The sequence below is a fragment of the Danio rerio genome, chromosome 12, assembly GCF_052040795.2.
Source record: "Danio rerio strain M-AB ecotype USA chromosome 12, GRCz13ab, whole genome shotgun sequence".
NCBI classification, from domain to species: Eukaryota; Metazoa; Chordata; class Actinopteri; order Cypriniformes; family Danionidae; genus Danio; species Danio rerio.
In genome coordinates, this window is record NC_141032.1 from 1,700,001 (window position 1) to 1,725,000 (window position 25,000).

The 25,000-nt window shown below is 36.4% G+C and overlaps 1 protein-coding gene across 2 annotated transcripts in view; it reads left to right on the forward strand.

Annotated features, from left to right (window-relative positions):
- usp22 (ubiquitin specific peptidase 22) overlaps window positions 1-25,000 on the forward strand; it is a 55,491-nt gene that overhangs the window by 19,843 nt on the left and 10,648 nt on the right. For both annotated transcript variants that reach the window (NM_001441692.1, NM_001441691.1), the window contains 5 exon segments: window positions 5,633-5,765; window positions 14,756-14,869; window positions 16,657-16,758; window positions 23,374-23,540; window positions 24,359-24,506. In NM_001441692.1, coding sequence (NP_001428621.1) covers window positions 5,633-5,765; window positions 14,756-14,869; window positions 16,657-16,758; window positions 23,374-23,540; window positions 24,359-24,506 — 664 coding nt within the window.

The window sequence follows — 25,000 nt, forward strand, 5'->3', positions numbered from 1 at the left end:
TTATGCGTTTAACACTCATCAGCATTTTAAATCCTTGAAAGTTTTTAATGTTTTGATTTTTAAACAGGTTTGAACATTTATAGGTATTTGCGTATGTATTATATCATCTTCGCATCAAATATAATAAGCAAATTACAGCTTATGCCACGTGTGTGTAATGCAGTGTGTATAGGCGCAGGACAGTAAATCTGACATTATTCTCTCTTCTGGCTGCCGTTGTCAGTCTCACACTATTGTTTTTGCATCTGAACTCTTCATATATCTCCTTTATTATATTTCATTTATCCATCCTATTGTCTGTTGTATACTTTTATTTTGTCTTTGCCATTGACTGCTAGTGTTTGGTGCCTCTCCATTTCATTTTAATGGTTTTTTGTTTCAATACATGCCAGCAAGCAGAAATAGACTGTGTGTGTGTGTGTGTGTGTGTGTGTGTGTGTGTGTGTGTGTGTGTGTGTGTGTGTGTGTGTGTGTGTGTGTGTGTGTGTGTGTGTGTGTGTGTGTGTGTTGTAGGAGGAAGCTGATCCTCCTTGTCTTGTTCTTCAGTCCCTCACGCTCCTCTCAGATGAGGTCTGGATCAATGCACGATCTGATTCAACATTACAGCATTAACAGCAACTGGAGAAGCAGAGGAGTGTGTTTGTGTGTGTGTGTGAGGGAATGAAGGAAGTGTATGCAGTGTAGATGAAGGAGAAATGACGTCAGCAGAGACTGAGATCTTCAGATCACTGCGTACTGTACTGCAGTGCTGCTGACACTAAAGATCATTTATGGATGGCAATAATTGAACAGTATTTAGCTGAGTGTGTTTTTGTGCCGGTCTTGGCTAGTTTCGGCCTGTCATGGATAAATAAACATGACACTAAAACTACCAGTAGCTGGAACAAATCTCTGTCTCAGTGAGTGATTCATTGAATCGTCCGTTCAAATGATTCTTTCAAAACAGCTGATTCGTTTAGAAACAAAGCAAGTGTTTTTATGAGCGAATCATTGACTCGAAATCAGATTCTTTAAGGAAGCAAACAGTGCAGAGTTTGTACTTCTGAAGTGCACTAATGTTTTATTTTTAATTATCAAAAAAGCCAATATTGTTTCTAAAATATTACTCCGAATTAACGTCTGTTGAGCTGTTATAATATTAATATTACGTGTGTTGGCGTAAAGCTGATCTTGAGAAAATGGTTCTTTCATATGAGTTGTTCTTGAACTAGATCATATCCTATTACTATTAAAGCACAAACACATACAGGGGCATATTCTTGCTTTCATAAACATTTTGACTGTGTAAAAGTGCTTTTGAATCATTCTTAGCAGTGACGGGATCTATTGGCTGGAGGCATATGTTTATTATTCTGTTTATCTTTTTAATTTATCTATCTATGTTCGATTTATTTATCTATCTGTTTATTTATTTATCTCGTTATATGTGTATTTATATATTTATTTATTTATTTATTTATCTGTTTATTTATTTTTTTTATCTCTTTGTTTGTGTCTATTGATTTATTTATTTATTTATATGTTTATTTATTCATCTCTTTGTTTTTGTCTATTTATTTATTTGTTTATGTGTCTATGTATCTATCTATTTATTTATTTATCTCATTGTTTGTATTTATTTATTTACCTGTTAATTTATTTATTTATCTCATTGTTTGTGTGTATTTATTTATTTACCTGTTAATTTATTTATTTATCTCATTGTTTGTGTGTATTTATTTATCTGTTTATTTATTTATTCGTCTCTGTGTCTATTTTTTATTTATTTGTCTATTTATATATCTGTTTTTTTATCTATTTATTTATTTATTTGTTTATTTACCTAATTATTTATTTGTCTGTTTGTTTATTTATCTAACTATTTTTATCTGTTTGTTTATTTATATAATTATTTGTCTGTTTGTCATTTTATCTGTCTGTTTATTTATTTATTTAGCTGTTTGTTTATTCATCTATCTGTTTATTTATTTTTTGATCTGTTTATTTATTTGTCTGTTTGTTTTTCATTTGTTTTTTGTTTGTTTATCTGTTTATTTCTTTATCTTGTTTGTTTGTGTCTGTGTTATCTATTTGTTTATTTGTCTTTTTTATCTGTTTGTTTTCTTTTTGTCTGTTAGTTTTTTTCTCTCTCTGTTTATTTACTTATCTGATTTATCTGTTTGTTGAATTGTCTGTTTGTTTTTTTATCTGTCTGTTTATTTATTTCTTTATTTGTCTGTTTATTTATCTATCTGTTTATTTGTTTTTTTTATCTGTTTGTTTATTTTTCTATTTATTTATTTATTTGTCTGTCTTTTTTATCTGTCTGTTTATTTTTTTTTCTGTTTATTTGTTTATTTATTTGTCTGTTTTTATATGTCTGTTTATTTCTTTTTTTATTTGTCTGTTTATTTATCTACCTGTTTGTTTGTTTATTTATTTGTCTGTTTGTTTTTTTTATCTGTCTTGAAGACGGCAGTGTTACCATGAGTATTTGAGGTGCTCAAACATGCATGTCTGCATAAAGCCAATTAAACATTATCAGAGTCATCATCGGTATCATACATTCAGGTTATAGTAATTTACAGTTGAGGGAAGGCTGTGTTCCAGTGAGGGGGTGTGGTTTCAGCAGTGGACACGCCCACTTGAGATAGTTGTACTTCAGTTTCTTATCAAATCTTCCGACCAATCAAACACTCTCTAGTGTCTGACATGCCTCGCCGCCACCTCATTGGCTTTTCATTTGATGCGTTTGAGCTCATGGAGGAGGAGCTACTAAATGCCCCGCCCTCCTCATTTTTTTATTTGAGATCACGTCAAACATTAAATAAACAAATGCACACTTTAATCAATTAAATTTGGCTGGGTGGTTAGTAACACCGTTTTCTGCTGTGACCCAAACTTTAATGATATCAGGCATTACTGCATGCTGCCTCATCATGCTTGATGGTGATCTTGTGATGATGTTTGTTGCGCTCATGCGTATCTTTACAGTGTATCGTATGTTTGGCAAGTTCACCTCACCGGAGGCTTTTCTCCCTCCACGACTCAGATCGAATTACTCTGATGAAAGACAGAGAAAACAGGCCTTCCCCTGCAGCCGCGCGCCTTCTACTCCAGTGAATAACACAAACATTAGCGTTCAATAATAGTAATAAATTAAAACAATAAACAGTTCTGTGCTATATGACTATGTATAGTGTACTGATAAAACTAAAAGACATCTCGTTTATTTCGTGGTGTCACAACATGCATTGTTTACAGTAGTGCTTTTTCATAAACGCAAAGGGATGCAGACGGCAGCCACAGGACAACAGCGCCAGTGCTTCACCACACACCAGCTATTGGTGTAGTGAAGAGACCATGATAGAGCCAATACGGTGGATAGTGAGGCCATGATGGTTAAGGGCCGGTGGAGGCCAGGACACCCCTACTCTTTACCAGGTTGAGTGCCCCCTGCTGGCCTCACACACACACACACCACTTCTAACAGCAACCTAGTTTTGTCATGTGGTCTCCCATCCAGGTACCGACCAGGCTCAACCCTGCTTAGCTTCAGTGAGTAACCGGTCTTAAACTGCAGGAGGTTATTTCCTTAAAGTGTTTACATATTTACAGCAGGGTTGCAGGTTATCATTCCCTAATTATCCCCATGCCTCAATGCATATGTTTTGCCTCATATTGTTGTTTCCTTCAGGCGGTGGTGTTTTGAATTGAGGTGATGGTGAAATGATAAAGGCTTCCTCCCTCACCTGTGCTTCAGAGCTCATTGGTGCGCTAGGATTGCGGTTCTCAGTTGTGTGTCTGGTGCTAAATCTTTGGGGAACAGAAAAACAGCGAGATGTTAAGCTGAAAATGGGGTCTCTACAAAAATAGCTAGTCTGGAGGTAAAAGCAGAGGCAACTGTTAAACGCTGGAGATGTTTCAGGGTCTTAAAGCAACACTATGGAGATATTTCAGATCATTATTAAAAAGAATCATGCAATAATAAAAAAAAAGACTGTCTTTTTATGATTTTTATTTTAACTCTAGTTTGCATAGATATAAACATTGTGTTTATATACATATAATATTTTTTAAATATTATTAAAATATTTTATCATTTATATTTATTTAGTTACAAATCTGTATTTATTTATTTATTTACAAATATAAGAAAAAATATTTAAATATAAGTTTCAATATATTTTAAAATCCTGAATATTTGTTCGTCTATTTACAAATATATTTGATACAAATAATTTTTATTTATAATATACAATTTTATGTATTATTTTTTCTTTATTTAAATATAAATTAATTTTACTTTTTTAAAAGTTTATGGTCAAATTAAAATGTAGTAATAAAACACTGCTAATTTACAAATCTATATTTATTTGTTTATTTATTTACAAATATATAGCATTTACAAATATATAGCATATACAAATAATAATTTATATAAACATAACATTTTCAATATATTTTGAAATTACACACACACACACACACACACACACACACACACACACACACACACACACACATATATATATATATACATATATATTACAAATAAATATTTATTTGTTTATTTATTTACTAATATATAAAATATTATTTATATAAAGAACATTTTCAATATAATTTAAATCATTTTAACATATGTCTGTATTTATTTACAAATATATAAAAACATTTATATACATCAGTTTAAATATATATTTAAAATATCATATTTATTTAGTTACAAATATATGTATGTATTTAATAACAAATATAAAAAATGTTTAACTTTAACATTTTCAATATATTTGTAAATCACTATCATTATTTAGTGGCATGTATATATTTATTCACAAATGTATTTATTTATCTACAAATATGTATTTATTTACAAATATATTTGTTTATTTGCATATCTATTTATATACAAATAATAATTAGTATTTATTTATATACAAATGCATATGTATTATTAGTTCGTTTATTCAATTATTAATTTATTTTACTTTTTAAAGTAAAAAAATTATGGTCAAATTAAATTGTAATAATAAAAAAATGCAAATTATACAAAAAAACCTTTAGGGCCCTGCATAAAAAACAATCCAAAATATTTTTTTATTGATTTTTTTTTTTTTTTTTTTTAAATTTTTAAAGCAAGCTATATTACGGTTTATTGTAAACGCATCATTTTTCATTGATATAGATAGATACAAAATTAATAAATCATAAAAAATCACTGCTATTTTGGTACTTTTGGGCAAATTTGATAACGTAAAAATATTCAGCTTTGATGATTTTTTGATTTTTCTGTCTCAATGCAACAAGTGCGAAAAAACACATCATTAATTATTCGTTTTACAGCGTTGTCCAAAATCACTGTCCTTATCTGTTCATTTCAAGATCATTTCTCAGATCCTCGACTTTCACTTCATTAATCATTTTTTGGAGGTTTTGAGCATTATTAATGTAATCATTTGATTCTTCATCCTTTCGAAGGGTTATAATCATGCCTGTTATAAAAATGCATCGCTCTTAAAAGGCTTCTCCGTTCACCCATTGACGTTCTCTAATGAACTAATTACTCATGGAGTCTATAAACTAGTGATTTCTGTTGCACACATATTGTTTGTCTTCTCTAAATGCCTGCATATCTCTGTTTCCCTCATAGGCGAAGTCATGTATATGTCACATGTGTGGAGCTCATCTAAATCGGCTGCACTCGTGTCTTCACTGTGTGTTCTTCGGCTGTTTCAGCAAGAAACACATCCACGAACACGCCAAAAACAAGAGACACAACCTAGGTAAGATTCACTGCCGCTCTCTCTCTCTCTGTCACCCACACCGCAGACGTCATCGGCAGAAAATAGACTCGTGCAGAAACACAAACTCAGACTGAGATGAGGAATAGCCAGCACTCAAGCCTTTCCACTTTATTATCTTAACCCTTGTGTGCGGTTGGGTCGTTTTCTTCCTCTCAGGGGTGATTTTGAGGCTTCATTTGACCACGGCTTTCTTTGTGTTTCAGCAAATGGGATGATTTTTGTCAACAACAATATAGTGATAAACAATTCAACAATAAAGCAAGCAAATTGACTACGCTTTGGTTATGTTGGGGGCTGTTTTTGCCCCATTGACTTCTATTATATTCACATTTTTGATTGCAAAGCCATATTAATGCCAAAGCCAAAACATATTAATGAATGTTTTAAGGAAAGCTTGTAATGAACTGACATCAAGAAATATAGTTTAACCAAAATGTAAATGTTTTAGTTTTTATTTTTCCCTCAATAATGCATTTTTTCCTCTTCTCTTCTATCTTAGCGATTAAAAGGCACATCTAATGAATTAAATTAGATAAATATATGCACACCTAGTGATGAACTTCTGGTGAAAGCTTTATGTGACTGTTTTTAATTTCATAAGGTTCTTTTTACAGCATCGATACTGTAATGTACCTAAAATATAGAAAGTTAAATAGACTTAAGCATTCATTCAGTTGTTAAAGCATAAAATAGACGAAAGACCATTTAAACGCAGGCGCTGTTAATATCAGCAGGCGAGCACAGAAATTCCATTGAAAATACTGGGGTAAAATTAAATTCCATATTTTAAAGACACGGCGCGGAACAGTGTAATTTAATGCAGTGCTTCTTGTTTGCTCTGATTCTCACTTTATATTGTATCTCAGCTAGGCAGTGAAGATTTTAAAGAAACGCTGCAATTTTGTCTGGGATGACTGACTGTCCGACTGAATTGAATAGTCTGTGTGCATATACCACACTTTAGATTAAAATTAATAAGTGTTTATAAATATAAATCACTTTGTCAATAGATATATATTAAAATATAATATATCTATTTAATATAATATATCCATTTTCTTATTGTTAATGTATTATGTTATGTATGTTATCATTTTTAATATATTATGTATTTTATGATTTTTATTATATTATATTATATAATTTTTTTATCATTTAAAAAAATAATAATAATAAATAAATATATATATATATATCATTTTTTATATATTTTTAAATTTTTAAAGTAATTTTTTATATTTTATATTTTTTCTTATAATTTTTATATTACATATTTTATCATTTATAATTTGTTTTTTAAATCACTTAATATATTATATTATACATTTTTTCTTACCATTTTTAAAATATTATATTTTTGTTTCTTATCATTTTTTATATATTATATTATATTTTTCTTAACATTTTTTATATATTATATTGTAGATTTTTTTCTTAAAATATATTTTTAGATTTTTGCATTTAATATTTTCCCAAAGAACATTCTAGATGGAAAAACGGTTATATATTACTGTTATAATTTCAAGTTTTATTTTATTTTACATGTTTAAGAGCTTTAAGGTAAATACAGCTCTAGTTTCCATGTATCCATCAAATATTTGCAGATTTCTATGACGGCCCATTGTACATGTAGAATAAAAATAGATGGCCTGAGTTAATAAAAAATGTAATAATTGCATGAAGATTCAGCATTTCTGCTTTGATTATACTTTTGAACACTGAAAAGCAATCGCAGTAATTAATTCTAGTGTAATTAAATACCCCAGCCCTACTCGAGGCCCAAAATCTAGTTGAATTTCTGCTCGGCAAGCCATAATAAAAGTGCTTTTCTTCTGCTTGCGGAGTGCTGAAACGGGGCTGTGGATGTTTGGATGGGTCTTGGAAATCTCCCAGCTCCTTAATGCATCGCTGCCGTGTAATTATCCCCTCTGTTTTAATGAGCACGGGAGCCACCCTCCGACAACAAACAAATAAGAAGCGCAAACAGACTGGATTGTGGGTAATTATAGTGTGCGAGGGGATAATCGGCCCTGACTCTGTGTGTTTCCAGCCAGGGTTTACAGTTCAGCACACACCTGTTTCAGAGAGGTGAGCTAGAGAAAACACTAAGTCTGAGCTCCACCACACACATTTCAGCACTTTCATTAATGCACAATCTGTCAAAATAATACACACTCACCGGCCACTTTATTAGGTACACCTGTCCAACTGCTCCTTAGCGCAAATTTCTAATCAGCCAATCACATGGCAGCAACTCAATGCATTTCAGCATGGTCAAGACGATCTGCTGCAGTTCAAAGCGAGCATCATTAGCCCAGCCCTATGCCAGAGGTCAGAGGAGAATGGCCAGACTGGTTCCAGCTGATAGAAAGGCAACAGTAACTCAAATAAGCACTCGTTACAACCGAGCTCTGAAGAAGAGCATCTCTGAACACACAACACGTCCAACCTTGAGGCGGATGGGCTACAGCAGCAGAAGAGCACACCGGGTGCCGCTCCTGTCAGCTAAGAACAGGAAACTGAGGCTACAATTCACACAGACTCACCAAAACTGGACAATAGAAGATTGGAGAAACGTTGCTGCTCTGATGAGTCTCCATTTCTGCTGACACATTCGGATGCTCGGCTCACAATTTGGCCTCAACAACATGAAAGCATGGATCCATCCTGCCTTGTGTCAGCGGTTCAGGCTGGTGGTGGTGGTGTAATGGTGTGGGAGAGATTTTTTTTGGGTCAATTAGTACCAATTGAGCATCAACGCCACAGCCTACCTGAGTATTGCTGCTGACCATGTCCATCCCTTTATGAGCACAGTGTCTCCATCTTCTGATGGCCACTTCCAGCAGGATAACGCAGCATGTCATAAAGCATGAATCATCTCAGACTGGTTTCTTGAACATGACGATGAGTTCACTGTACTCAAATGGCCTCCACAGTCACCAGAACTCAATCCAATAGAGCAGATTTGGGATGTGGTGGAACGGGAGATTGGCATCATGAATGTGCAGCCGACAAATCTGCAGCAACTGTGTGATGCTCTCATGGAGCAAAATCTCTGAGGAATATTTCCAGTAGCTTGCTGAATCTCTGCCACGAAGGATTAAGGCAGCTCTAAATGCAAAAGGGGTCCAACCCGGTGCAAGTAAGGTGTACCTAATAAAGTGGCCAATGAGTGTATAAGTCTGATGAGGGTCAGGAGACGATACGTTACTTTTAATAAATCTTTAAGCTAGTATTAATAGTGATTTTGAACACGTGTTTGCTTCTTGCACACTTTAACATGGACTTTTCTCCTATGCAGCCATCGCTGTTTCTTCAGGTGTGCTGAGTTTGAACCCATTTATTCATTAATAAATAGCTTTGTTTGTGTTTTGGCCTCCTGCCATTGGTCCAGCGGGATTTCGTTTTTCCTCAGGGGATGATATATTATTTCTCTTGCCCTCGACGTCACAGTGCATCTGCAGTATCACTGAATCTCGCCATTTCCCCAGGTGTCATTGAGGCATCGCTCTGTCTTTACACCCGTGCGTGCGTGCGTGCGTGTGTGTGTGTGTGTGTGTGCGTGTGTGTGTTCAGTTCCCCTCGGAGTTTGATTGAACATTTAATTAGGTTATTCTCCGTTCATGGGATAACTGTGAATGAGCGCCACTGTGACGAGGAAAAAAAACGTGATTATTCTCCAAAGACCAACGGCGAGTAATTAAGTCTGGGATTTTTTTCTTGCGCTACATTTTGTTGCGATTTTTTTATTTTATTTTTATTATTATTATTTTTATTTATTTTTTGTTTCTCGTCCTCCGTTTACTGTGGTTTTTTTGTCGACTGACACTCGACAGGCTTGATCTCACTGTTCTTTCCTCTTTTTTTTCGTCTTCTGCTGGTTCCCATGGTTACCTGAAGGCCTGCTATGCTTTTGGTTTATTCATCTGATGTGTGTGTGTGTGCGTGCGTCTGTGTGTGTGTGTGCATGATGCAGCCCCACCTCATTCTGTTGTGCAACTTCTCTCTTTTTTTCTACATGCATATCTAAATACTGTTTAAATCTAGCTTGTATGAGTCACACTTTCAGACTTGCACTGACTTAAAAGCATCTATTGAAATGGCGACGCTTTACAGCGCTTTCAGAGTCGTGATGAAATGAAAACACTAAAGAAGAATAAACACTAGCAGATTCAATCTATTATTTGAGTTTGGGGGATAAATAACCAAATTAAACTGATTTAGCACTTGAGGTTTAGTGTGTGTGTGTGTGTGTGTGTGCGTGCGTGCGTGCGTGCGTGCGTGCGTGCGTGCGTGCGTGCGTGCGTGCGTGCGTGCGTGCGTGCGTGCGTGCGTGCGTGCGTGCGTGCGTGCGTGCGTGCGTGCGTGCGCGCGCGCGCGTGCATGAGCATCCCATGCAGATCTCTAATACAAACAAGACAAACGGGTGACCCGAACATAAGGTCGCATATACGGTATTCAGTTTCTGAATGGTTAAGGCACAAGCCAACAGTTTGGTGACGCTGTCTGAGCCTTATGTCATATTTTTTTTATTATGCGCGGTAATACCGGGGTAAAATAGCGGTATCAAAATTTGGATACCGCCCAAGACTACCTGTTAGTTTTCCTGAAAGTTGTTTAGAGATGTTGTAACGACGCATACCTAATGGCTCGTTTCCACTGACTGGTACAGTACGGGTCGGTACGGGTCACCTTTATCAGGCTTGCGTTTCCACTACCAAGGGTACCCTTTTGGTGGGTGTGGTGTATGACAAAGTTTCAGTCGACGTCATTTTCGCTCAAGAAAATGTCTACAATAAAGCTGCACAGATCGTTCACATATCATATGAAAAGCACTTCTCACAAAACAGACGCTTTACACACATAAACACTTGTGTATAAATGTTTATTACTAACATTTCTATAAACAGGAGTTGTTTATAACTGCAGATAAATGACTGTGCGAAAAAGCCTACTGTAACGTCCATAATTGTATTAAATAACTAAATTAATGAACATATATGAACACATACAGCCCCTTACAGTCTTCGATATGTTACCAACTACAGAAGAACTACACACAGCAGACATTTCATCGTTAATTAGGTTCAAAACAACACAAAGTATAGCCAACAGTCAGAGTAAACCTCTCATCTGTGTCTGTAATCTTCAGCAGCTGTTAGAGAGTCATTCCATCATTCCCAGTTTATATTAGTCCAAAAGGTGATGATAAAGATTAAAACAAGGCAGTTTGTTCACGTTTGCTGAAGAAATAACCTGCTGCTTGGCTTCGCCTTTTTCCCGCGCCCCACTCTCGCGTTTGTCCTTTTCTTTCTGAATGTGTCTCTCGCGTTTGTCAGCTTCTCACAGGATCGGGTTTCCAAAGCTTGTCAATAATCAAGTGCATGTTATTATCATCAGATCAAGAAGTTTGTTATTTTAGATAGAGTCGCGCGGCGAGCGCAAGAAAGAAATCGAAACCACTCGGGCTTCAGACTGGCTCGTATAAAACTACGCGGCACAGGGTAAATCTGCTCTTCTCCATGGCTGTTTATCATGACGACGACAGGGTTTGTTTTCAGGATCGACCATGGCTGCATATGTATTTATAATTCCGCTGTAATCTCTTGCTGTGTATTTCAAACATGGCGGGTCCTTTGTTTACATTCTGGCTTGTTGAGTCTACGAATGACGTATCTCTGTAAACCATTAGCGTTCAGCTGCGCGTCTAGCTCCGCCTTTTGGGACCCTTTCTGCTGTTTGGGACCCTTTCCAAAGGACCCTTTGACAGTGGAAATGGCCATAAAAGCGTACCAAACCATACCGTACCGTACCACTCAAGCCTGATTTATACTTCTGCGTCAGGTGACCGGCGTAACCCACGGCGCAGGCAACGCGCGTGGCTGTGCATTTATACTTCTGCGCGCTGTCTCTGTCGGTCTGCATTAACACTTCCGAAATGCTAGTTGGCAGTGAGGTGTAAATGTTCCTCTGTGTCGAGTTTCTTCGCAACTTTTTTGCATTTCCTGAACACTTCCGGAATGTACAAGTGGCTCAAACTCGCTCATTTTGAGGCAGGAACCAGCGGACGTGCAACAACTTTAACTGTGAGGTAAACACAAAACAAAAATCTCCATCCGGAGCTCCTTCATGGTACTCCACACTTGTAAACAATCGCTCACGCGGCGTCGCGCCATTCGCGCGCCTCTCGGTCCCGCCCAGACTCGTCAACGCTACCAAGCCGACCAATCACATAGCTTACGGTACGCGTCGTTACAACGTGTAGTTACATTTTTTGAGAGGTGCACATCAGCGACGGCGATGGCCATGGCGAAGGGCTATGCGTCAGCGCCGTAGCATACGCCGGTGTTTGACGCAGAAGTATAAATCAGCCTTCAGTGGAAACGGGCCATATGTGTGCCTTTGATGCACCTTTGATGCTTTTGATGTCCTTGTTGCAGCACCAGTGGCACCAAAATCCAAGTGCCGATTTGATCCGGTACATATCTATTACAAAGGGTTTCGGTACCCAACCCTAGTTATTATACTATCTTTTGTGTTGAACTAGTTTAAAACAAGTCAAGTGTTAGTATAATAATGATACCAGTTTCACTTATTTTTGCGCTGTCCCTTTAACTTCCTCTGTGTTCTGCATAACATGCATTCATAGAATTTGATTGCATCTTGGTGGTTAGCACATTATTGGTTTGATTCCATTGCATTTGCACTAATAAATCCTAATCGTGCACAAACAAGAGACTTTAGTGCGTTTATTTAGAAGGTAAAGCGCTCCTGTTTTGAGCAGATTTACCACATGCCTGTGCCGATTGTTAGCGTCCTGCCAGTTCAACAATGAGACCTCTGTCCCTTTTGCAATCGCTGGAAATAGCAAGCATCCAGCCGCTGAAAGCCACTAAAAGCCTCATAGTCCGAGCACCTGTCGGCGGGTCGCGCCAGGCTCTGCATTAGTGTCGAGTCACAAATAGACTCTCCACCTGCGAACATTTAGTGCGTCTGTGCCAAACAGACCATCGTCAGGTTGCCATGGGAACTGAGAAACAGGTATTGGCAGTGCGGGCTCCGAGAAATGCACTGAATGAGAAATCAGAGAGCGATAATGCATCAATAACACCTCTGATATTTGGAGGATGGTGATGAAATTGTGGCACATGCAGAGATGCTGCATGGGGAAAGAATTAAAATAATGATAAAATTAACATTTGTAGTGTGTAATTAGAATATAGATGAGAGTAAAACATCATATTATGACATTTATTATGCTATCTTTAGCGTTGAAATGGTTTGAAACCTCCCAAGGGTGAGTAAAATGACAACAACTTTCATTTTTGGGTGCGCTGTCCCTTTAAATGCCTTAATGTTATGCATTTATTGTATTTGATTGCATCTTAGTGGTTAGCACATTACATTATTGCCTAAAAAAGGTAAAGCCACTAGTATATGGCAAGAGGATGGTGATATTGTGCATGTGCAGAGATGGATGTTTCCCATGCTGCATGGGAAATAATATAAATAAGAATAAAACATTATATTATGACATTAATTATACTGTCTCTAGTGTTAAACTGGTTTGAAACAAGTCAAGGGTGAGTAAAATGACAACATCTTTCATTTTTGGGTGCGCTGTCCCTTTAAATTCCTTAATATTATGCATTTATTGTATTTAATTTCATCTTAGTGGTTAGCACATTACATTATTGCCTTAAAAAAGGTAAAAGCCACCAGTATATGGCAAGAGGATGGTGATATTGTGGCAAATGCAAAGATGGATAAAGAATAAAACTAACATTTATTATACTATCTTTAGCGTTTAACTAGTTTAAAACGAGTCAAGGAGGAGTAAAGGGGTAAGAGTTTTCATGTTTGGATGCGCCGTCCCTTTAAATTTCTTAATATTATGCATTATAATATGCATTTGTTGTATTTGATTGCATCTTAGTGGTTAGCACATTATATTGTTGACAAAGACAAAAGCCAGTAGAATTAGACAGAGGATGATGATATTGTGGCATGTGCAGAGATGGATGCTTCCCATGCTGCATGGTGTAGAATATAAATAAGAATAAAACTAACATTTGCAATATGCAATTAGAATATAAATGAATAATAATAAAACAATAAAACTTTAACATTTATTATACAGTTTTTATAATGTCAACTTTGACTTTAATAGATGCTCTCTCGTTCTCTGTGTATTAATGTTTCCCATACTGCATGGGAAAGAATATAAACTGGAATAAAACATGATATTTTGACATTTATTATACTGTTTTTTTGCGTTTAACTGGTGTGAAACAAGTCAAGGGGGAGTAAAATATTAACCATTTCATTTTTGTGTGCGCTGTTCTTTAATTTCCTCAATATTATGCATCATAATAATTATTCATAGTATTTTATTTGCATATTAGTGATTTAGCACATTAAAAAAGGTTAAAGCCACTAGTATTTGGCAATAGGATGGCGATATTTTGGCATGTGCAGAGATGGATTTTTACCATGCTGCATTGGATAGAATATAAATATCAATAGCATTAACATTTGCAATATGTAATCAGTATATAAATAGGAATAAAACAGTATATTTTGAGATTTATCGTAGTATCTTTTGTGTTTAACTAGTTTAAAATAAGTCAAGAGTGAGTAAAATAATCACAATTTTCATTTTTGGGTGCGCTGTCCCTTTAAATTCCTCATTATTATGCATCATAACGTGCATTGTGATTGCATCTTAGTGGTTAGTTTATTATATTATTGCCCAAAAAAGGGTAAATGCAGCTATTATTTGACAGAGGATGATGATATTGTGGCACGTGCAGAGATGGATGTTTCCCATGCTGCATCCTAATTATTATTCTCATCACTTATTATTTGCTGCACCGAGCAGTGTTGCATTAATGCCTTCATATTTACTGAGGAAAATGCAAACGTCAACTTTGACTTTAATAGATGCTCTCTCGTTCTCTGTGTTTCAGCTATAGACCTTTTGTATGGTGGAATTTATTGCTTTGTGTGCCAAGACTACATATACGACAAAGACATGGAGCAGATTGCCAAAGAAGAACAAAGAAAAGCGTGGAAATTGCAAGGTAGGTTTTTTTTTGTTTTGTTTTTTGCTGCCCTGCCTGCGTGATGTGGTTTAGCTCGGCCTGTGGCTTGTGGGCTGTTAATTCAGAAATATTAATGTTGGAGACTGTAATGCTGTGAGCCACAGGAGGGCAAGCGTGTGTGTTTTGTTTTTTGAGCCTGATTAGAGCTTAAGCTATTTTTATTTTGGTTTTTTATTTTCATTCATTTTCATTTCTGCTTAGTCCCTTTGTTAATCTGGGGTTGCCACAGCGGAATGAACCGCCAACTCATCCAGCATATGTTTAACGCAACGGATGCCTTTCCAGCTGCAACTCATCTCTGGGAAACATCCATACACACTCATTCACACACATACACAACAGACATTTTAGCTTACCCAATTCCCCTATAGCGCATGTGTTTGGACTGTGGGGGAAACCGGAGCACCCGGAGGAAACCCACGCCAACACGTGGAGAACATGCAAACTCCACACAGAAAAGCCAACTGACCCAGCCAAGGCTTGAACCAGCGACCTTCTTGCTTTGAGGCAACAGCACTACCTACTGCTCCACCGCATGGCCTGTTTTTTTATTTTATATATATATATAATTTAATTTAAATATATTTTAATTTTAATTGTAATTAATTTATTTTTATCTTAATTTGAATTTGAATTAATTTAATTTAATTTATTTTTGTTTTTATCGTATATAATTTTATTTTATTTTAATTTATTTTAATTTTTATTGTAATTCATGTATTTTAATTAAACATTTAAATTTATTTTAAATTTAATTTATTTACTTTTATCTTAATTTTAATTGGAATTAATTTTAATTAAATTTATTTAATGTTTTTATCATCTATAATTTTATTTAATTTAAATTTATTTTTACTTTAATTACTTTTCATTTTATTTTAATTTAATTTTTTCAATTTCATTTTGATTTAATTTAGTTTATTTTTAATTTTTATCTTAATTTTATTTTTATATATTTTTTCGCTTTTATTTTATTTAATTTTAATTTAATATTCATGATTTTTATTTTTATTTATTTTAGTTTTTATTTTATATAATTTTTTATTTTTATTTATTTTTATTTAATTAAATTTATTGTATCTGAATTAAAATTTTAATTAATTTTAATTTAATTGATTTTCTCATCTCAATTCATTAGAGACGTTCGTTCAAAACATAAAGAACATAAATAAAGATATTTTCAATTTAATCTGAAAGATGCCTTATTAGGGATGGGTAAAAATTTAACCATAAAACAAAATTTGACATGTCCTTATAATGAAAATACATATAATGGGTTATTACAGTGAGAAGTAGTTTTTAGTTTGAGCCGGTTTGCAAAAAGAGATTTACTGACATACTAAATTCACTTTCATATCACATAACATCAGTCGGATGATTAATTATGGCACCCAGATATGGTTTATTATTACAGAATGAAGAACAAGTCATAATATTCTTTATTAGGGCTGCACGATTAATCGAAAAAAGATCTCGATTCGACCCTACACAATCGCAATTCATCTTTTCTGCAATTCAGCAATTCAGCCACTTATATTTTCAAGGTCAGGACAGAAGCATAAAGGTGGTCGCACAAGTCTTCACTTTGATTTATATACATTGCTCACCAACATGGACACCTCCAAAATGTGTTGAGAGTCACACACTGTATTTATAAGGTATAATTCACCCAAAAAATGTCATTGTTGTCATGATGTACCTGTGATTTTGTAATGCATCCTTGTTGAATATTGTGAAAATGACATGCACATTCTCTACAACATCAGGTATTGGAGAGAAATATTCAATGTGGGAACCAACGAAACGAGAGCTGGAGCTGCTGCGACACAATCCCAAACGGAGGAAAATCACAGCCAACTGCACCATAGGTAAGAGCTTCATTTCCCACGGGCCGCGCTTTTCTGAAACACTGTTCAATAATACAGCTTGGCACGGAGCAGGTGATTAGAGCTCCGCCAAAACTCATCTGTGTAAAACTAGTCAGTTCAAATGAATTCAGAGTCGTCAGATGTCTAGAGACTGCAGACTGCACACCAGCCAAGAGCACTGTGTTTGTTGGCCGTCAGTTTTAAATGATTGTCATCCATTTTTTTGCTTGTGCATTCTCAAATATATAATTGTTTCTTCTCATTTAGTTTTTTATTACATTAAATTGGTTTATATTTATTTATTTTTACGAAAATTTGTTTATTTTAATTTAAGTTATTTTTATTTTTAATTTAATTTATTTATTTATTTTCATTTAAAAAATTTTTTATTTAATTTGTTTATTTTTATTTATTTAACATTTTCTTTTCACTTTTTTGTTTAATTTAATTTATTTTAAATGTAATTTATTTTTATTATATATTTTTTAATTGTAACAATTTTATTTTTATTAAATTTAATTGATTGTATGTCAATTTTAATTTGAATTCATTTGAAATTAATTAATTTTTTTTTTGTTTTTATCTTATATAATTTTTTTCATTTCATTTTAATTTAATTTACATTTTTTTTAATTTTGATTTAATTTATTTTTCTTAATTTTAGTTTAATTTTAAACGTTTTTGCTTTTATTTTATATAATTTTATTTATTTTTAATGTATTTTATTTTAATTTAATTAATTTATTTTGATTTAGTTTTATTGATTTAATTTTAATTTAATTCGGTTTTATTTTTGTATTTATCTTATATAATTTTTTTCTCATTTTAATTTAATTTAATTTATTTTATTTTAATTTAATTTAAATTTTCTTTTATTTTGATTTAATTAATTTTTCTTAATTTTAGTTTAATTTTTTTAATTTTGCTTTTATATAATTTTATTTATTTTCAATTTATTTTATCTTAATTAGTTTTCATGTAACTGATTTTTATTTTTGTTTTTATTTTATATAATTTTATTTAATTTTTATTTATTTTTATTTTTATTACTTTAAATTATTTTCATTTTAATTTAATTTATTTTGATGTAATTTCAATTTAATTTTATTTTGATTTATTTAAATGAATTTTTATCTTAATTTTATTAAAATAATTTTTTATCTTAATTTTAATTCATTTATTTTTACGTATTTTAATTTTTTTTTTTTACCCAGCCTCCTTACTGAATCTGTATATGTATATGTGTATGTGTGTGTGTGTATAAGCATGTAGATATTCATGTATGTATGCGTGTATTTATATTGTATACGGTTAATGTGATTTCACCAAGTATATCCTGAAGCAACATTTTAATTTTGATCATGAGTTACCATTAGGGTTGGGTTTGGGGGTAAAGAATTAGGTATGGACTATATTTTTGAGCAAAAATGATGTTCCAGTATGAACTAATATGTTAATCCAGGATTGCATCGTACTTGGTAATCCAACACCTATCACACGTGTACATTTATATAGTTGTACATGTTCTCTATCTTCTTACACAATCACACCTACATCCTATTTTTGTCTTTTCTTTGTCTTCGTATCTGCCGTGTTATGTGATGCTGTAATAATAATAAAAGAATAAGGGGCGATATGGATGTTAGCCATTAAAGAAATGATGTCTCGGTGGTTTGGCGCTCTCCCTTCTCTCATTTTGGGCTGTTTTCCCCCTCAGTCTGAGGGCCTGGCGCTGGAGTAATGGTGTTAAATGTCTGCACCACAGGCCTAGCGTAGGCGCTAAACGGCATCCGCACTCGCTCACACCCAGAGAAACACACTAATGCGATTAGCCGTATGAGAGCCGGAGCCGCCATTGATCATTCAGGACATAATACGGGCCGTGTATGATGGATTCAGAGGAATATTGTGCGGGCAGGATTGGCCGGCTGTTGGGTTTTAGAGTCTGACTGCACTGGAGGCGACGCAACCAATCACAACACTGCTGAAGTGAGAAAACCAGCCAATCAGATTCATCAACAGACTTGAGTGATGGGAATTAGAAATAATAGATTGGTTTCAACAGCAAATATTACAGTTTTGTTTTATTGCGCCAGTTTTTATCCAAAAACCACTAGAATTGGGGAATTGGAATGAAACAATTAACACATGATCCTGAATCATCTGATGTCATTCTTTACTGGGAATCAGATTCACAAATGAATGACTCTTTTGAGATGTTTTTTTATTTGTCATGCATAAAACACAAGCATAGTTCTGTTTTCAGACAAATGACTCTTTTGAGCCAAATCTTTTCTACTGAATCAAAGCAACAGTGCAACAAGTAAACCAACTGATTCCTGAACAAATGACTCTTTTTAATTAAATTCTATAGTGAATCAAAAGCTTACAGTGCAACGAGTGAACAATTGATTCCTGAACAAATGACTCTTTTGAGGCAGACCTTTTATAATGAATCAAAAGCGTACAGTGCAACGATTGAACCAGTTGACTCCTGAACAAATGACTCTTTTGAGCTAGACCTTTTATAGTGAATTAAACATACAGTGCATTGAGTGAACCAATTGATTCCTGAACAAATGGCTCTTTTTAATTAAATTCTATAGTGAATCAAAAGCTTACAGTGCAACGAGTGAACAATTGATTCCTGAACAAATGACTCTTTTGAGGCAGACCTTTTATAATGAATCAAAAGCGTACAGTGCAACGATTGAACCAGTTGACTCCTGAACAAATGACTCTTTTGAGCTAGACCTTTTATAGTGAATTAAACATACAGTGCATTGAGTGAACCAATTGATTCCTGAACAAATGGCTCTTTTTAATTAAATTCTATAGTGAATCAAAAGCTTACAGTGCAACGAGTGAACAATTGATTCCTGAACAAATGACTCTTTTGAGGCAGACCTTTTATAATGAATTAAAAGCGTACAGTGCAACGATTGAACCAGTTGACTCCTGAACAAATGACTCTTTTGAGCTATATTGAGTTATTGAATAAAATAGTGAATTAAACATACAGTCCATTGAGTGAACCAATTGATTCCTGAACAAATGGCTCTTTTGAGCCAGACCTTTCATAGTGAATCAAAAGCTTACAGTGCAACGAGTGAACCAGTTGACTCCTGAACAAATGACTCTTGTGAGCCAGACCTTTTATAGTGAATCAAAAACTTACAGTGCATTGAGTGAACCAATTGACTCCTGAACTAATGACTCTTTTGAGCCAGAGCTTTTTTAGTGAATCAAAATCATACAGCGCATCAAGTAAACAAACTGATTTCTCAACAATTGACTCTTTTTAACCAAACAATTGATAGTGAATCAAAACCATATAATGCACCAAGTGAACTAAATGATTCCTGAACATGCCTCTTTTGAGCCAAACATTTTTGTGACTTACAGGCATGCAGTGCAACGGGTGAACAATTGATTCCTGAACAATTGACTCTTTTGAGCCAGAACACTTATATTGAATCAGAAGCATACAGTGAATCATTTGATTTATGTACTAATGACTCTTTTGAGCTAGAACATTTATATTGAATCAAAAGCATACAGTGAATCAATTGATTTATTTACAAATTACTCTTTTGAGCCAGAACATTTATATTTAATCAAAAGCATACAGTGAATCAATTGATTTATGTACTAATGACTCTTTTGAGCTGGAACATTTATATTGAATCAAAAGCATACAGTGAATCAATTGATTTATGTACAAATGACTCTTTTGAGCCAGAACATTTATATTTAATCAAAAGCATACAGTGAATCAATTGATTTATGTACAAATGACTCTTTTGAGCCAGAACATTTATATTGATTTAAAAGCATACAGTGAATCAATTGATTTATGTACAGATGACTCTTTTCAGCCAGAACATTTATATTTAATAAAATGCCTACAGTGATTTAAGTGAACCAATTGTTTCCCGAACATATAACTCTTTTGAGCCAGACCTTTTTATAGTGAATCAAAGGCATAAAATGCAACAAGTGAACCAATAGATTCCTGAACAAATTACTCTTTAGCCAAATATTTTAGTGTATCAAAAGCATGTAGTGCATTCAGTGAACAATTGATTCCTGAACATATGACTCTTTTTCAGTCAGAACATTTAAATTGAATCAAAAGTATAAAGTTCAACAAGTGAACCAACTGATTCCTGAACAAATGGCTGGAGGAGTGACTCGAGACAGGCCTTTATAGCGAATAAAAACATACAAAGAAACAAAAGTGAACCTATTTATTCTGTTGAGATGCTGCTTCTTTTGGTATACCAAACTCATGCAGCAGTGTTGTCTGATTCTGAATCAAATGACTCTTTTGAGTCATATCAGTATACTGAACATGCAGTTGATCCAGAACGATTCACCTATTTCCTGAACAAATTGCTTGGTTTAATGTGAATCAGAATCGTTTAGCATGACCAGAATGATTCAAATGATTCTTTTGAGATGGTTCTCTTTGGTGAATCAAGAACATGCAATGAAAATCAGAGTAATTAGATTAAGCAAATGACTCGGAGTCAGCTCTTTATAGTGAATCAAAAACATACCATGCCACCAAAATGATTCCTGAGTAAATGACTCTCTTGAGATGATTGGTTATTTCCGCCCCAGTTCCCGCTGTGGACATGCTGGTTTGTCTGTGTCAGCTGATTCTTCTTGTGGATCGCGTCTCCTGTTGATCCTGAAGCAGGGGGTCTTTGTCAGAATGTGTGTGTGTGTGTGTGTGTGTGTGTGTGTGTGTTTATGATGTTGAATCACTGGTGGTCATCAATAATACATCAGCAGCTGAAAGCAGCTACATACATCAGCAGCTCGTGTTCCTCTCTCCAGGTCTGTTAGCAGGTTTTCTTCTCTCTAACTGATCTCTGAGCAGCAGATGTGTGTTTGGAGAAGGGCCAGATCAGCACGTTTAGCCTCCCTGTGAGCGCATGCTGTCTGTCTGTCTGTTAGTCTGTCTGTCTCTCTCTCTCTCTCTCTCTCTCTCTGTCCGGCTGTTTTTATCTCCATCCATCAATCCTTCATGCTGTCTTCATGTGCTTTCCTCCTCCTTTCAGTCCATCTGTCCATCTATCTATCTGTCTGTCTGTGTTTGTCCATCTGTCTCCCTGGATGTCTTTGTCTCTTATGGTCTTTTTCTATCCACCTATCCTTTGGGCTGTCTTTGTCCATTCGTCTATCCGTCTGTTCGCCTGTCTGTTCTTTGTCTGTGTCCATTTGTCCATCCATCCGTCTGTCTGCCTTTGTACGTCCTCCTGTCTGTCTGTCTGTCTGTTCATGCACCTGTCTCTTCGCCTGCCTGTCTGTTCGTCCACCTGTCTGCTCGTTCGCCTGTCTGCTCGTCCGCCTGTCTGCTCGTCCGCCTGTCTGCTCGTCCGCCTGTCTGTCTGTTCGTCCGCCTGTCTGTCTGTTCGTCCGCCTGTCTGTCTGTTCGTCCGCCTGTCTGTCTGTTCGTCCGCCTGTCTGTCTGTTCGTCCGCCTGTCTCTTCGTCCGCCTGTCTGTCTCTTCGTCCGCCTGTCTGTCTCTTCGTCCGCCTGTCTGTCTCTTCGTCCGCCTGTCTGTCTCTTCGTCCGCCTGTCTGTCCCTTCGTCCGCCTGTCTGTCCCTTCGTCCGCCTGTCCCTTCAACCGCCTGTCTCTTCGTCCGCCTGTCTCTTCAATCGCCTGTCTGTCTCTTCGTCTGCCTGTCTATTTGTCCCCCTGTCTGTTTATCCACCTGTCTGTCTCTTCGTCCCGTCTCTTTGTCCACCTGTCTTTTCATCTGCCTGTCTGTCTATCTATCTGTTTATCTGTCTGTTTGTTGGCCTGTTATTCTGTCCACCTGTCTGTCTGTCTGTCCATCTGTCTGTCCGTGTCTGTTTGTCCGCCTGTTCGTCCTCCTGTCCGTTCGCCCTGTCCACCCGCCTGTTATTCCATCCGTCCACCTTTTTGTCCGTCCATCCGTCCTGTCCGTCCGTCCTGTCCTCCCGCCTGTCCCGTCCGCCTGTCCCGACCAGCTGTCCGTCCGCCTATCCGTCCACCTGCCCGTCCACCTGCCCACCTATTCATCCACCCACCACTTTGTCCACACGCCTGCTCGTCCGTCCGCCCGCCTGTTTCTCGTCCGCCCCCCTGCTCGTCCGTCAGCCCGCCTGTTCGTCTCCCCTCTTGTTTGTCCACCCGCCTGTTCGTCTGCCTGCCTGTTTATCCACTGCCTATTCGTCCACCCGCCTGTCTGTCCACCTATCCATGCGCCTGTCTGCCCGCCTGTTCGTTTCTTCGTCCGTCTGGCTGTCTGTCTGTCCATTCATCTCTCTGTCTGACCATCTGTCTCCATAATGTCAGTGATTATTATAGGAATTGTAGTATTTAATGAATTCGATCAGTTTTGTCCTGAAAGCAGCCGCTGTTGCTCACACGGTGTTGAATCATGAATAAGTGAACTCGTTCAGCACAAGGCTAAAGTGTTTTCTTTTTTCTTGTCATGTTTATCGGTGATGAATCTTTCATTGTGTGTTCATTCTGAACTACAAAATGAGTCATCTTTGTTTTTCACTCTCTTTCCTGCTGTTTTCTTCTTTGTGTTTGATCTCTCCGCACTGTCTGTCTTGTGTGTGTGTTTCAGGACTGCGTGGTTTGATAAACCTGGGCAACACCTGCTTTATGAACTGCATCGTTCAGGCTCTCACACACACTCCGCTGCTGAGGGACTTCTTTCTGTCCGACAGACACAAGTGTGAGATGCAGTCCAACTCCTGCCTCGTGTGTGAGATGTCTCAACTCTTTCAGGAGGTGAGGGCTACACGCGCACACACACACACACACACACACACACACACACACACACACACACACACACACACACACACACACACACACACACACACACACACACACACACACACACACACACACACACACACACACACACACACACACACACACACACACACACACACACCTATTTCAGGAGGTGAGGGCTACACACACACACACACACACACACACACACACACACACACCTATTTCAGGAGGTGAGGGCTACACACACACACACACACACACACACACACACACACACACCTATTTCAGGAGGTGAGGGCTACACACACACACACACACACCTATTTCAGGAGGTGAGAGAAGTAGGAAAAAACACATACACACACACACACACACACACACACACACACACACGTGATGTACTATATATATATATATATACACATGCATACATATTCACACAAAACGGCATCACACATGCATCGCGCACAAGTATACTCACTCACACACACACACAAACATGTGTATTCACACAAGCACACACACACACACACGCACGCTTACAATTCATACACAAATGCCTCACACACATATATTGTCACACACATAACTCGCACATTGTGAAATCACACATATACACCTCTCACACAACACACATACATATACACGTACTAACACACTTACTCACACACACACACACACACACACACACACACACAGACATTGTTCTACACACTGATGAATGTGGTGATCCTGATTGATTGGCTGATGTGTGTGTGGATGATGATTGTGGTTTTTCTCTGTGTGTGTGTGTGTGTGTTGTGCAGTTTTACTCGGGTCACCGCTCTCCGCACATTCCCTTCCGGCTGCTACATCTAGTGTGGACTCACGCCCGACACCTGGCCGGATACGAGCAGCAGGACGCGCACGAGTTCCTCATCGCCGCGCTCGACGTGCTGCACAGACACTGCAAAGGTACTGCAGCCAATCACACCAGGCCTATTTGTGCCTCAGCCAATCAGAGGTGGTTTCTCTGTGTGCTTCAGCCAATCAGAGGCTGTTTCTCTTAGTGTTTCAGCCAATTGGACGCCACTTTTGTCAGTGTATCTCAGCCAATCAAAGGCCACCTCTCTGTGTGCTTCTGTTTTTTTTTGTGTGTTTTAGCCAATCAGACTTTGCTTCTCTATGTACTTCAGCCAATCAGAGACTACATCTCTGTGTGTTTCAGCCAATCAGAGACTACATCTCTGTGTGTTTCAGCCAATCAGAGACTACATCTCTTGTGTGTTTCAGCCAATCAGAGGCTGGTTCTCTTAGTGTTTTAACCAATCAGACACCGCTACTAGCCATTTGTCTGTGTGTTTCATCCAATCAGAGACTGTTTTTCTGTATTTTAGCAAATCAAAGGCTCGTTCGCTTAGTGTTTTAGCCAATCAGACACCACTTCTGTCCGTGTTTCAGCCAATTAG